Source organism: Phyllobates terribilis, unplaced genomic scaffold, assembly GCF_046119375.1.
Source record: "Phyllobates terribilis strain yellow unplaced genomic scaffold, ASM4611937v1 Scaffold_1__5_contigs__length_1240528914, whole genome shotgun sequence".
NCBI lineage: Eukaryota > Metazoa > Chordata > Amphibia > Anura > Dendrobatidae > Phyllobates > Phyllobates terribilis.
Window position 1 is genome coordinate 1214425180 of NW_027362761.1, and position 14798 is coordinate 1214439977.

Here is a 14798-nt window from a genome sequence, read left to right on the forward strand (position 1 = left end):
TCTGGATCCAGCCATCTTCAATGTCCCTGCCTCTGCTTTCGACATGGGAGAGTGCACTGTGCTCCTCTGGATCCAGCCACCTTCAATGTCCCTGCCTTTGCTTGTTACATGGGAGAGTGCACTGTGCTCCTCTGGATCCAGCCACCTTCAATGTCCCTGCCTTTGCTTGTGACATGTGAGAGCGTACAGTGCGGCTCTGAATCCAGCCACCTTCAATGTCCCTGCCTCTGCTTGTTACATGGGAGAGTGCACAGTGCGGCTCTGAATCCAGCCACCTTCAATGTCCCTGCTTTTGCTTGTGACATGTGAGAGCGTACAGTGCTGGTCTGGATCCAGCCACCTTCAATGTCCCTGCTTTTGCTTGTGACATGTGAGAGCGTAGAGTGCTGGTCTGGATCCAGCCACCTTCAATGTCCCTGCCTCTGCTTGTTTCCTAGGAGAGTGTATAGTGCTCCTCTGGATCCAGCCACCTTCAATGTCCCTGCCTCTGCTTGTGACATGGGAGAGTGTACAGTGCTCCTCTAGATCCAGCCACCTTCAATGTCCCTGAATCTGCTTGTGACATGGCAGAGTGCATAGAGTGACTCTGAATCCAGCCACCTTCAATGTCCCTGCCTCTGCTTGTGACATAGGAGAGTGCACTGTGCTGCTCTGGGTCCAGCCACCTTCAATGTCCCTGCCTCTGCTTGTGACATGGGAGAGTGCACAGTTCAGACTAACAACTGTCAATCATCAGGAATACACTGCCCCCCAGCAAGCAAGAAGCTGGGAGTTGGTTATTCTTTAACTCCTCAAGACCATAAAATGAGAATAACCCTATTTTAACCAAAAAATAAAAAGTGAAAATTTGTCAAATTGATTTATTTGTCCATCGATTGATGGAATTAGTGAAATGGGCCGACTCATTCCCTGTTTTAATGTCACCCTCCTCTCTTTTTCTTTCATCTAGATGCCAAAGGGACGATCCGAGAGATTGTCCTCCCTAAAGGCCTGGATCTGGACCGGCCAAAACGCACCAGAACCTCCTTCACTGCGGAGCAACTGTACCGGTTGGAGTTGGAGTTCCAGAGATGCCAGTATGTGGTTGGCAGGGAAAGGACAGAACTGGCAAGACAGCTCAACTTGTCAGAAACACAGGTGAGAATGATGGGTTTGGATAAGATTATCATGAAGGAGATCCAGCAGGTGAATGCAGTCCTGATATTCGTCATCACTCCGGCCGTATCGGTATACAAGATTCCACATTACTCTTAGTGTGCATTTATATAGATTGGTTTTATATACATGAACCATAGAGATCAATGTTATCTAATCAAACATAGAGTTTGCAATTGCTACGTGAAGTTGGGATTGGTGACATCAATAACTTCTGATTTCACAATGTTTAACACTTGAGTCCAGTAAACTGATAAATGCTATTTGCCTGAAGATTTACAATTCTGATAGGATGGGAAGATTTGTAATACTGAATGGATAGGCGGAGTATTAGTGAACTTACCGGAGAGCCTTCATATTCAGTGATGTCACCACTCTGTAGTGAATGGCGAGGCTGCATTCTCAGTGATGTCACCACTCTGTAGAGAATGGCGAGGCTGCATTCTCAGTGATGTCATCACTCTGTAGAGAATGGCAAGGCTGCATTCTCAGTGATGTCACCACTCTGCAGCGAATGGCGAGGCTGCATTCTCAGTGATGTCACCACTCTGTAGTGAATGGCGAGGCTGCATTCTCAGTGATGTCACCACTCTGTAGTGAATGGCGAGGCTGCATTCTCAGTGATGTCACCACTCTGCAGTGAATGGCGAGGCTGCATTCTCAGTGATGTCACCACTCTGCAGTGAATGGTGAGGCTGCATTCTCAGTGATGTCACCACTCTGTAGTGAATGGCGAGGCTGCATTCTCAGTGATGTCACCACTCTGCAGTGAATGGCGAGGCTGCATTCTCAGTGATGTCACCACTCTGCAGTGAATGGTGAGGCTGCATTCTCAGTGATGTCACCACTCTGTAGTGAATGGCGAGGCTGCATTCTCAGTGATGTCACCACTCTGTAGTGAATGGCGAGGCTGCATTCTCAGTGATGTCACCACTCTGTAGTGAATGGTGAGGCTGCATTCTCAGTGATGTCACCACTTTTTAGTGAATGGCGAGGCTGCATTCTCAGTGATGTCATCACTCTGCAGTGAATGGCGAGGCTGCATTCTCAGTGATGTCACCACTCTGTAGAGAATGGCGAGGCTGCATTCTCAGTGATGTCATCACTCTGTAGAGAATGGCGAGGCTGCATTCTCAGTGATGTCACCACTCTGCAGCGAATGGCGAGGCTGCATTCTCAGTGATGTCACCACTCTGTAGTGAATGGCGAGGCTGCATTCTCAGTGATGTCACCACTCTGTAGTGAATGGCGAGGCTGCATTCTCAGTGATGTCACCACTCTGTAGTGAATGGCGAGGCTGCATTCTCAGTGATGTCACCACTCTGCAGTGAATGGTGAGGCTGCATTCTCAGTGATGTCACCACTCTGTAGTGAATGGTGAGGCTGCATTCTCAGTGATGTCACCACTCTGTAGTGAATGGTGAGGCAGCATTCTCAGTGATGTCACCACTCTGTAGTGAATGGCGAGGCTGCATTCTCAGTGATGTCACCACTCTGTAGTGAATGGCGAGGCTGCATTCTCAGTGATGTCACCACTCTGTAGTGAATGGTGAGGCTGCATTCTCAGTGATGTCACCACTCTGTAGTGAATGGTGAGGCTGCATTCTCAGTGATGTCACCACTCTGTAGTGAATGGTGAGGCTGCATTCTCAGTGATGTCACCACTCTGTAGTGAATGGTGAGGCTGCATTCTCAGTGATGTCACCACTCTGTAGTGAATGGCGAGGCTGCATTCTCAGTAATCTCACCACTCTGCAGTGAATGGTGAGGCTGCATTCTCAGTGATGTCACCACTCTGTAGTGAATGGTGAGGCTGCATTCTCAGTGATGTCACCACTCTGTAGTGAATGGTGAGGCAGCATTCTCAGTGATGTCACCACTCTGTAGTGAATGGCGAGGCTGCATTCTCAGTGATGTCACCACTCTGTAGTGAATGGCGAGGCTGCATTCTCAGTGATGTCACCACTCTGTAGTGAATGGTGAGGCTGCATCTCAGTGATGTCATCACTCTGGAGAGAATGGCGAGGCTGCATTCTCAGTGATGTCATCTCTCTGTACTGAATGGTGAGGCTGCATTCTCAGTGCTGTCACCACTCTGCAGTGAATGGTGAGGCTGCATTCTCAGTGATGTCACCACTTTGCAGAGAATGGCGAGGCTGCATTCTCAGTGATGTCACCACTCTGTAGTGAATGGCGAGGCTGCATTCTCAGTGATGTCATCTCTCTGTACTGAATGGTGAGGCTGCATTCTCAGTGATGTCACCACTCTGCAGTGAATGGCGAGGCTGCATTCTCAGTGATGTCACCACTTTGCAGAGAATGGCGAGGCTGCATTCTCAGTGATGTCACCACTCTGCAGTGAATGGTGAGTCTGCATTCTCAGTGATGTCACCACTCTGTAGTGAATGGTGAGGCTGCATTGTCAGTGATATCACCACTCTGCAGTGAATGGCGAGGCTGCATTCTCAGTGATGTCACCACTCTGCAGTGAATGGTGAGGCTGCATTCTCAGTGATATCACCACTCTTCAGTGAATGGCGAGGCTGCATTCTCAGTGTTGTCTCCTCTCTGTAGTGAATGGCGAGGCTGCATTCTCAGTGATATCACCACTCTGTAGTGAATGGTGAGGCTGCATTCTCAGTGATATCACCACTCTGTAGTGAATGGCGAGGCTGCATTCTCCGTGATGTTTCCTCTCTGTAGTGAATGGCGAGGCTGCATTCTCAGTGATGTCACCACTCTGTAGTGAATAGCGAGGCTGCATTCTCAGTGATGTCACCACTCTGTAGTGAATGGCGAGGCTGCATTCTCAGTGATGTCACCACTCAGTAGTGAATGGTGAGGCTGCATTCTCAGTGATGTCACCACTCTGTAGTGAATGGCGAGGCTGCATTCTCAGTGATGTCACCACTCTGTAGTGAATGGCGAGGCTGCATTATCAGTGATGTCACCACTCTGCAGTGAATGGTGAGGCTGCATTCTCAGTGATGTCACCACTCTGTAGTGAATGGTGAGGCTGCATTCTCAGTGATATCACCACTCTGCAGTGAATGGCGAGGCTGCATTCTCAGTGATGTCACCACTCTGCAGTGAATGGTGAGGCTGCATTCTCAGTGATATCACCACTCTGTAGTGAATGGTGAGGCTGCATTCTCAGTGATATCACCACTCTGTAGTGAATTGCGAGGCTGCATTCTCCGTGATGTTTCCTCTCTGTAGTGAATGGCGAGGCTGCATTCTCAGTGATGTCACCACTCTGTAGTGAATGGCGAGGCTGCATTCTCAGTGATGTCACCACTCTGTAGTGAATGGCGAGGCTGCATTCTCAGTGATGTCACCACTCTGTAGTGAATGGCGAGGCTGCATTCTCAGTGATGTCACCACTCTGCAGTGAATGGTGAGGCTGCATTCTCAGTGATGTCACCACTCTGTAGTGAATGGTGAGGCTGCATTCTCAGTGATGTCACCACTCTGTAGTGAATGGTGAGGCAGCATTCTCAGTGATGTCACCACTCTGTAGTGAATGGCGAGGCTGCATTCTCAGTGATGTCACCACTCTGTAGTGAATGGCGAGGCTGCATTCTCAGTGATGTCACCACTCTGTAGTGAATGGTGAGGCTGCATTCTCAGTGATGTCACCACTCTGTAGTGAATGGTGAGGCTGCATTCTCAGTGATGTCACCACTCTGTAGTGAATGGTGAGGCTGCATTCTCAGTGATGTCACCACTCTGTAGTGAATGGTGAGGCTGCATTCTCAGTGATGTCACCACTCTGTAGTGAATGGCGAGGCTGCATTCTCAGTAATCTCACCACTCTGCAGTGAATGGTGAGGATGCATTCTCAGTGATGTCACCACTCTGTAGTGAATGGTGAGGCTGCATTCTCAGTGATGTCACCACTCTGTAGTGAATGGTGAGGCAGCATTCTCAGTGATGTCACCACTCTGTAGTGAATGGCGAGGCTGCATTCTCAGTGATGTCATCACTCTGTAGTGAATGGCGAGGCTGCATTCTCAGTGATGTCACCACTCTGTAGTGAATGGTGAGGCTGCATCTCAGTGATGTCATCACTCTGGAGAGAATGGCGAGGCTGCATTCTCAGTGATGTCATCTCTCTGTACTGACTGGTGAGGCTGCATTCTCAGTGCTGTCACCACTCTATAGTGAATGGTGAGGCTGCATTCTCAGTGATGTCACCACTTTGCAGAGAATGGCGAGGCTGCATTCTCAGTGATGTCACCACACTGCAGTGAATGGTGAGTCTGCATTCTCAGTGATGTCACCACTCTGTAGTGAATGGTGAGGCTGCATTGTCAGTGATATCACCACTCTGCAGTGAATGGCGAGGCTGCATTCTCAGTGATGTCACCACTCTGCAGTGAATGGTGAGGCTGCATTCTCAGTGATATCACCACTCTGCAGTGAATGGCGAGGCTGCATTCTCAGTGTTGTCTCCTCTCTGTAGTGAATGGCGAGGCTGCATTCTCAGTGATGTCACCACTCTGTAGTGAATGACGAGGCTGCATTCTCCGTGATGTTTTCTCTCTGTAGTGAATGGCGAGGCTGCATTCTCAGTGATGTCACCACTCTGTAGTGAATGGCGAGGCTACATTCTCCGTGATGTTTCCTCTCTGTAGTGAATGGCGAGGCTGCATTCTCAGTGATGTCACCACTCTGTAGTGAATAGCGAGGCTGCATTCTCAGTGATGTCACCACTCTGTAGTGAATGGCGAGGCTGCATTCTCAGTGATGTCACCACTCTGTAGTGAATAGCGAGGCTGCATTCTCAGTGATGTCACCACTCTGTAGTGAATGGTGAGGCTGCATTCTCAGTGATGTCACCACTCTGTAGTGAATGGCGAGGCTGCATTCTCCGTGATGTTTCCTCTCTGTAGTGAATGGCGAGGCTGCATTCTCAGTGATGTCACCACTCTGTAGTGAATGACGAGGCTGCATTCTCCGTGATGTTTCCTCTCTGTAGTGAATGGCGAGGCTGCATTCTCAGTGATGTCACCACTCTGTAGTGAATGGCGAGGCTGCATTCTCCGTGATGTTTCCTCTCTGTAGTGAATGGCGAGGCTGCATTCTCAGTGATGTCACCACTCTGTAGTGAATAGCGAGGCTGCATTCTCAGTGATGTCACCACTCTGTAGTGAATGGCGAGGCTGCATTCTCAGTGATGTCACCACTCTGTAGTGAATAGCGAGGCTGCATTCTCAGTGATGTCACCACTCTGTAGTGAATGGCGAGGCTGCATTCTCCGTGATGTTTCCTCTCTGTAGTGAATGGCGAGGCTGCATTCTCAGTGATGTCACTGTTAGAACCTTGCTGTTAGGTTTTTTTTCCTTTGCTGGTCACATGACCTTGTTGGCCTATTTAGTCCTGCTCCGCCCTTCTGGCTTTGCTGGACTTCATTGTATATCTACTTTCTAGCTAGCTTGTGCTCTGTATCTAACTCTGTTAGTTTGCTTGGTCTACGGACCTCTATGTTCTATCTATTTTGTTTGTTCGTCTGTCTGCTACTATTTCTGTTAGGAGGTGTCCCATATTCCTCCCAGTCCTTAGTACTTGTAGGGATTCCCTCCCCACATCTATAGGTCTTCGTACAGACTAGATTAGGACTTTAGCAGGTCTGATCGCAGGATCAGGTTCCCTGTTACATCGTAGGGATTCAGCTGAGTCTCATAGTAGGGACAGATCTCCTCTCTTTCCTTAGCTTTGGTAGCAGAACATAACAGTAAGTCCAGCCAGCAAATTCTCTAAGGAAAGATTTTTCTGTTCCATCATGGTGTCGGTTCAGGATTTGGCTCATCGCCTGCAGGGACTCTCTCTGGAAGTGGCCGAGCTCCGTCAGCACGTGAGTAACTGTCCTGGAGCACATTTCTTGGAGCCTAAGGTATGTTTTCCGGATTTGTTTTTTGGTGAACACCGAGAATTTTTTTCATTTAAAAATGCTTGCTTATTGTATTTTCGTTTGAGACCTAAGTCCTCTGGGGATGAATCCCAGCGCGTAGGGTTCATAATGTCACTTTTGCGCAAAGAACCTCAGGAGTGGGCCTTTTCTTTGCAACCTAGTGATTCATGCTTCAGATCAGTGGATAGTTTTTTTTCTGCTTTGGGACTATTATATGATGATCCTGACCGTGTGGCATCAGCTGAGACTGAGTTGAGACGTCTAAAACAAGGATCAGGTAATGTGGAAAAATATTGTACACATTTTCGTCGTTGGTCCACTCAAACAGGGTGGAACGATTCTGCTCTGAAAAGTCTATTTCTTGCTGGGCTCAGTGAAAGGGTTAAAGACCTGCTAATTGCTTATCCTACACCTGAAGATTTGCAACAGGCTATGCAATTAGCTATACGGGTGGATAGGAGACTGCGTGCTAGGGCTAATGAGAGCAAATCCTCTGCTATGTCAGTTTCTGGTTATGATAATGTGTGTACTAACAGTGGTGAACCGATGGAGATTGGATCGGTGGCACCTCGCTCTCAAGAAAAAGACCGTCGTTTTTTGAAGGCTTGTGTTTCTACTGCGGAAAATCTGGTCATTTGATTAAAGGCTGTGAGCTTCGTATGAAGAAAGAAAAAAAAATGGTCAGTCACGCCCGTATTGCCTGTTTAAATTCCAAGGGTGTATTTTTAGCTGCTTCCACGATTGCTCAGAAAAAATTAATGGAATTTCGGGTGTTTGTTGATTGCGGGTCTACACTGAATGTAATTGATGGGGGATTCGTGGAAAAACTCAATTTAAAACCTGAACCTTTATCATCCCCCATTGCTGTGGTTTCTGTGGATGGTTCCCCTTTGAAGAATATTACTCTCAAGGTCAGTGAATTTCCTCTCACTATTAATGGTGTTCACCATGAGAAATTGGATTTGGTAGTGTTGAATAACTTGCCTTCTCCAGTAATATTGGGATTGCCCTGGTTAAAATTTCACAATCCTGTACTGGATTGGTCTACCAGTGAAATTAAATCCTGGAGCCATAAATGTTATGACAAGTGTTGTAACGGGCGTATTGCAGCTTTGGATAGGGGAGAATTGCCTGTTCCTATTCAGGATTTTTGGAGAGTTTTTTCTGAGAAGGAATCGCAGGTTTTGCCTCCTCATAGAGACTATGATTGTACTATTGAATTTGTCCCTGGAGCGACTCTTCCTAAAAGTCGTTTATTTAACCTTACTATTCCTGAGAGGAAGGCTTTGGAGGAATACATACAGACAAGTTTGGCCGCCGGTCACATTAGGCCCTCTAAGTCTCCTGTGGCTGTTGGATTTTTTTTTGTAAAAAAAAAGGACGGCGGTTTACGTCCTTGTCTGGATTTTCGTGAGATTAACAAAATTACGGTACGCAATCCTTACCCACTGCCATTGATTCCTGATCTGTTTAACCAGTTAATGGGGGCCAAGTGGTTCTCTAAAATTGACCTTAAGGGGGCATACAATCTGTTGCGCATGAAGGAGGGTGATGAATGGAAGACTGCTTTTAACACTCCTGTGGGTCATTTTGAGAATCTGGTTATGCCTTTTGGTCTCACTAATGCTCCTGCATTTTTTCAGAATCTGATTAATGACATCCTTAGACCTTTGATCGGTAAAAATGTGGTTGTGTATTTGGATGACATTTTGATTTATTCGCCAGATCTGGAGTCTCATTGGCGGAGCGTGCGTGAGGTATTACAGTTATTAATGGACAATTCGCTTTTTGCTAAGCTGGAGAAATGTGAGTTCGCTGTACAGAGAATTAGTTTTTTGGGCTACATTATCTCCAGCAAAGGTTTTGAGATGGATCCGGTTAAGGTTCAGGCTGTGCAGGAATGGCCTAGGCCTATTGGTTTGAAATCGATACAGAGGTTTTTGGGTTTCGCCAATTACTATAGAAAGTTCATAAAAAATTTTTCTAGTATTGTCAAACCTCTGACTGATCTCACCAGGAAAGGTGCTGATGCGGTTCAGTGGTCTTCTGAGGCCATTGAAGCTTTTGTGTATCTCAAGGAGAGGTTCAGCTCTGCCCCCATCCTTATGCAGCCTGATGTTACTAGGCCGTTTTTGGTTGAGGTTGATGCTTCCTCTGTGGGGGTTGGCGCAGTATTGTCTCAGGATAACGGGGATGGATTACATCCCTGTGCCTTTTTTTCAAAAAAATTTTCGGAGACTGAATTGAATTACGATATTGGTAATCGGGAATTATTGGCTATTAAACTCGCATTTGAACACTGGCGCCACTTCTTGGAAGGTGCGGAATTTCCCGTTCAGGTTCTTACGGATCATAAAAATCTGATATATCTTGATGCTGCCAAGCGCCTGAATGCCCGTCAGGCTAGGTGGGCACTGTTTTTCTTGCGGTTTAATTTCTCCGTTACTTACATCCCTGGTACTAAGAATGTTAAGGCGGATGCCTTGTCTCGCAGTTTTTCTCCCATAGTCGGTGCTGAGAAAGAGGAAAACATTTTACAAGAAGGTGTTGTGATAGCTGCTTTAGACTCCGTTTTGGAAAATGAGATTCTTAAAGCTCAGGAGAATGCTCCTTCTAACACTCCTCATGGGAGGTTGTTTGTGCCTGAGATCTTTAGGAGAGATTTGTTTGAGTGTCACGAATCTCGGTTGGCAGGTCATCCCGGAATCTCTGAGACCAAGAGACTGGTGGGTCGCAGTTTTTGGTGGCCTGGATGGCAGAAGGAAGTCATTAAGTGGGTGCGCCAATGTACTATATGTGCTAGATCTAAGTCCTCACATACTCCTGCTGCGGGGTTGCTTTGTCCTTTGGAGGTCCCCAGTGCTCCTTGGACACATTTGGCTATGGACTTTATAACTGACCTTCCCCCCTCTGAGGGTTTTACTGTCATCTGGGTGGTCGTGGACCGTTTTAGCAAGATGTGTCACTTGGTTCCCTTCGTCAAACTGCCCTGCGCTAAAACTCTCGCTAAGGCCTTTGTCAAGGAAATTGTCAGACTTCATGGCGTTCCTACTGACATTGTTTCTGATAGGGGTCCTCAGTTCGTGGCTCGTTTTTGGCGTGCCTTTTGTGACTGGTTGGGAGTTCATTTGTCGTTCTCGTCCGGATATCATCCTGAATCTAATGGCCAGACAGAAAGGAAAAACCAGGATGTTGAGCAGTTCTTGCGTTGTTTTGTGGCAGACAATCAAGAGGGGTGGTCTGAGTTTCTGCCACTTGCCGAATTTGCTCTGAACAATCATACATCTTCTTCTGCTGGTTGTTCGCCTTTTTTTTGTTGTTCTGGGAGACATCCGTCGTTTGGGTCGTTCTCCAAGTTGGGATCTGCCGTGCCTGAGGAGGAGAATTTTTCCGGTGATTTGGAAAGAGTTTGGACGGATGTGCGTGGTAATCTTCAGGAGGCCAACAGAAAATCTAAAGACTACTTTGATAGGAAACGACAGGAGGTTTTGTTCGCTGTTGGTGACATGGTTTGGTTGTCCTCTAGGAATCTGCGGTTGAGGATTCCTTCTAAGAAATTGGGTCCCAAGTTTGTAGGGCCCTTTAAGGTGCTTCAGGTTGTCAACCAATCTGCTGTTAGGTTGGAGGTTCCTACCTCCTGGAGAATTAATCCGGTCTTTCATGTCTCTCTGTTAAAAAAAGCTGTTGTGTCGGATGGTGACGCCTCTGCCTCTGTTCCTCCGGTGGTGGAGGACGGGGAATATGAAATTTCTCGCATCCTTGACTCTAGACGGTATAGAGGTAGTTTGCAGTATCTTGTGGCCTGGAAAGGTTTCGGACCCGAGGATAACTCTTGGGTGAGGTCAGATGATGTTTCCGCGTCCAGACTTATCAGAGCGTTTCACAGGAGATTTCCTGATAAGCCTGGTCCTAGGGGATCCGGAGGATCCTCTTAGAAGGGGGGGTACTGTTAGAACCTTGCTGTTAGGTTTTTTTTCCTTTGCTGGTCACATGACCTTGTTGGCCTATTTAATCCTGCTCCGCCCTTCTGGCTTTGCTGGACTTCATTGTATATCTACTTTCTAGCTAGCCTGTGCTCTGTATCTAACTCTGTTAGTTTGCTTGGTCTACTGACCTCTATGTTCTATCTATTTTGTTTGTTCGTCTGTCTGCTACTATTTCTGTTAGGAGGTGTCCCATATTCCTCCCAGTCCTTAGTACTTGTAGGGATTCCCTCCCCACATCTATAGGTCTTCGTACAGACTAGATTAGGACTTTAGCAGGTCTGATCGCAGGATCAGGTTCCCTGTTACATCGTAGGGATTCAGCTGAGTCTCATAGTAGGGACAGATCTCCTCTCTTTCCTTAGCTCTGGTAGCAGAACATAACAGTCACCACTCTGTAGTGAATGGTGAGGCTGCATTCTCAGTGATATCATCACTCTGTAGTGAATGGCGAGGCTGCATTCTCAGTGATGTCACCACTCTGTAGTGAATGGCGAGGCTGCATTCTCAGTGATGTCACCACTCTGTAGTGAATGGTGAGGCTGCATTCTCAGTGATGTCACCACTCTGTAGTGAATGGCGAGGCTGCATTCTCAGTGATGTCACCACTCTGTAGTAAATGGCGAGGCTGCATTCTCTGTGATGTCACCACTCTGTAGTGAATGGCGAGGCTGCATTCTCAGTGATGTCACCACTCTGCAGTGAATGGTGAGGCTGCATTCTCAGTGATGTCACCACTCTGTAGTGAATGGTGAGGCTGCATTCTCAGTGATGTCATCACTCTGTAGTGAATTGCGAGGCTGCATTCTCAGTGATGTCATCACTCTTTAGTTAATGGCGAGGCTGCATTCTCAGTGATATCATCACTCTGTAGTGAATGGCGAGGCTGCATTCTCAGTGATATCATCACTCTGTAGTGAATGGCGAGGCTGCATTCTCAGTGATGTCACCACTCTGTAGTGAATGGCGAGGCTGCATTCTCAGTGATGTCACCACTCTGTAGTGAATGGTGAGGCTGCATTCTCAGTGATGTCACCACTCTGTAGTGAATGGCGAGGCTGCATTCTCAGTGATGTCACCACTCTGTAGTAAATGGCGAGGCTGCATTCTCTGTGATGTCACCACTCTGTAGTGAATGGCGAGGCTGCATTCTCAGTGATGTCACCACTCTGTAATGAATGGCGAGGCTGCATTCTCAGTGATGTCATCACTCTGTAGTGAATGGTGAGGCTACATTCTCAGTGATGTCACCACTCTGCAGTGAATGGTGAGGCTGCATTCTCAGTGATGTCACCACTCTGTAGTGAATGGTGAGGCTGCATTATCAGTGATGTCACCACTCTGTAGTGAATGGCGAGGCTGCATTCTCAGTGATGTCACCACTCTGTAGTGAATGGCGAGGCTGCATTCTCAGTGATGTCACCACTCTGTAGTCAATGGCGAGGCTGCATTCTCAGTGATGTCACCACTCTGTAGTGAATGGCGAGGCTGCATTCTCAGTGATGTCACCACTCTGTAGAGAATGGCGAGGCTGCATTCTCAGTGATGTCACCACTCTGTAGTGAATGGCGAGGCTGCATTCTCAGTGATGTCACCACTCTGTAGTGAATGACGAGGCTACATTCTCAGTGATGTCTCCTCTGTGTAGTGAATGGTGAGGCTGCATTCTCAGTGATGTCACCACTCTGTAGTGAATGGTGAGGCTGCATTCTCAGTGATGTCACCACTCTGTAGTGAATGGCGAGGCTGCATTCTCAATGATGTCACCACTCTGTAGTGAATGGCGAGGCTGCATTCTCAGTGATGTCACCACTCTGTAGTGAATGGCGAAGCTGCATTCTCAGTGATGTCATCACTCTGTAGAGAATGGCAAGGCTGCATTCTCAGTGATGTCATCACTCTGTAGTGAATGGCGAGGCTGCATTCTCAGTGATGTCATCACTCTGTAGTGAATGGCGAGGCTGCATTCTCAGTGATGTCACCACTCTGTAGTGAATGGTGAGGCTGCATTCTCAGTGATATCAACACTCTGTAGTGAATGGTGAGGCTGCATTCTCAGTGATGTCACCACTCTGTAGTGAATGGCGAGGCTGCATTCTCAGTGATGTCACCACTCTGTAGTGAATGGCGAGGCTGCATTCTCAGTGATGTCTCCTCTCTGTAGTGAATGGTGAGGCTGCATTCTCAGTGATGTCACCACTCTGCAATGAATGGTGAGGCTGCATTCTCAGTGATGTCACCACTCTGTAGTGAATGGTGAGGCTGCATTCTCAGTGATGTCACCACTCTGTAGTGAATGGTGAGGCTGCATTCTCAGTGATATCATCACTCTGTAGTGAATGGCGAGGCTGCATTCTCAGTGATGTCACCACTCTGTAGTGAATGGCGAGGCTGCATTCTCAGTGATGTCACCACTCTGTAGTGAATGGTGAGGCTGCATTCTCAGTGATGTCACCACTCTGTAGTGAATGGCGAGGCTGCATTCTCAGTGATGTCACCACTCTGTAGTAAATGGCGAGGCTGCATTCTCTGTGATGTCACCACTCTGTAGTGAATGGCGAGGCTGCATTCTCAGTGATGTCACCACTCTGCAGTGAATGGTGAGGCTGCATTCTCAGTGATGTCACCACTCTGTAGTGAATGGTGAGGCTGCATTCTCAGTGATGTCATCACTCTGTAGTGAATTGCGAGGCTGCATTCTCAGTGATGTCATCACTCTTTAGTGAATGGCGAGGCTGCATTCTCAGTGATATCATCACTCTGTAGTGAATGGCGAGGCTGCATTCTCAGTGATATCATCACTCTGTAGTGAATGGCGAGGCTGCATTCTCAGTGATGTCACCACTCTGTAGTGAATGGCGAGGCTGCATTCTCAGTGATGTCACCACTCTGTAGTGAATGGTGAGGCTGCATTCTCAGTGATGTCACCACTCTGTAGTGAATGGCGAGGCTGCATTCTCAGTGATGTCACCACTCTGTAGTAAATGGCGAGGCTGCATTCTCTGTGATGTCACCACTCTGTAGTGAATGGCGAGGCTGCATTCTCAGTGATGTCACCACTCTGTAATGAATGGCGAGGCTGCATTCTCAGTGATGTCATCACTCTGTAGTGAATGGTGAGGCTACATTCTCAGTGATGTCACCACTCTGCAGTGAATGGTGAGGCTGCATTCTCAGTGATGTCACCACTCTGTAGTGAATGGTGAGGCTGCATTATCAGTGATGTCACCACTCTGTAGTGAATGGCGAGGCTGCATTCTCAGTGATGTCACCACTCTGTAGTGAATGGCGAGGCTGCATTCTCAGTGATGTCACCACTCTGTAGTCAATGGCGAGGCTGCATTCTCAGTGATGTCACCACTCTGTAGTGAATGGCGAGGCTGCATTCTCAGTGATGTCACCACTCTGTAGAGAATGGCGAGGCTGCATTCTCAGTGATGTCACCACTCTGTAGTGAATGGCGAGGCTGCATTCTCAGTGATGTCACCACTCTGTAGTGAATGACGAGGCTGCATTCTCAGTGATGTCTCCTCTGTGTAGTGAATGGTGAGGCTGCATTCTCAGTGATGTCACCACTCTGTAGTGAATGGTGAGGCTGCATTCTCAGTGATGTCACCACTCTGTAGTGAATGGCGAGGCTGCATTCTCAATGATGTCACCACTCTGTAGTGAATGGCGAGGCTGCATTCTCAGTGATGTCACCACTCTGTAGTGAATGGCGAGGCTGCATTCTCAGTGATGTCATC

General features: G+C 47.7%; 1 protein-coding gene across 1 annotated transcript in view; it reads left to right on the plus strand.

Moving 5' to 3' along the window:
* VAX2 (ventral anterior homeobox 2) overlaps positions 1–14798 on the plus strand; it is an 880531-nt gene that overhangs the window by 143753 nt on the left and 721980 nt on the right. The window contains exon 2 of the mRNA XM_073649618.1: positions 950–1137. Coding sequence (XP_073505719.1) covers positions 950–1137 — 188 coding nt within the window. The remainder of the gene's footprint in view (positions 1–949; positions 1138–14798) is intronic.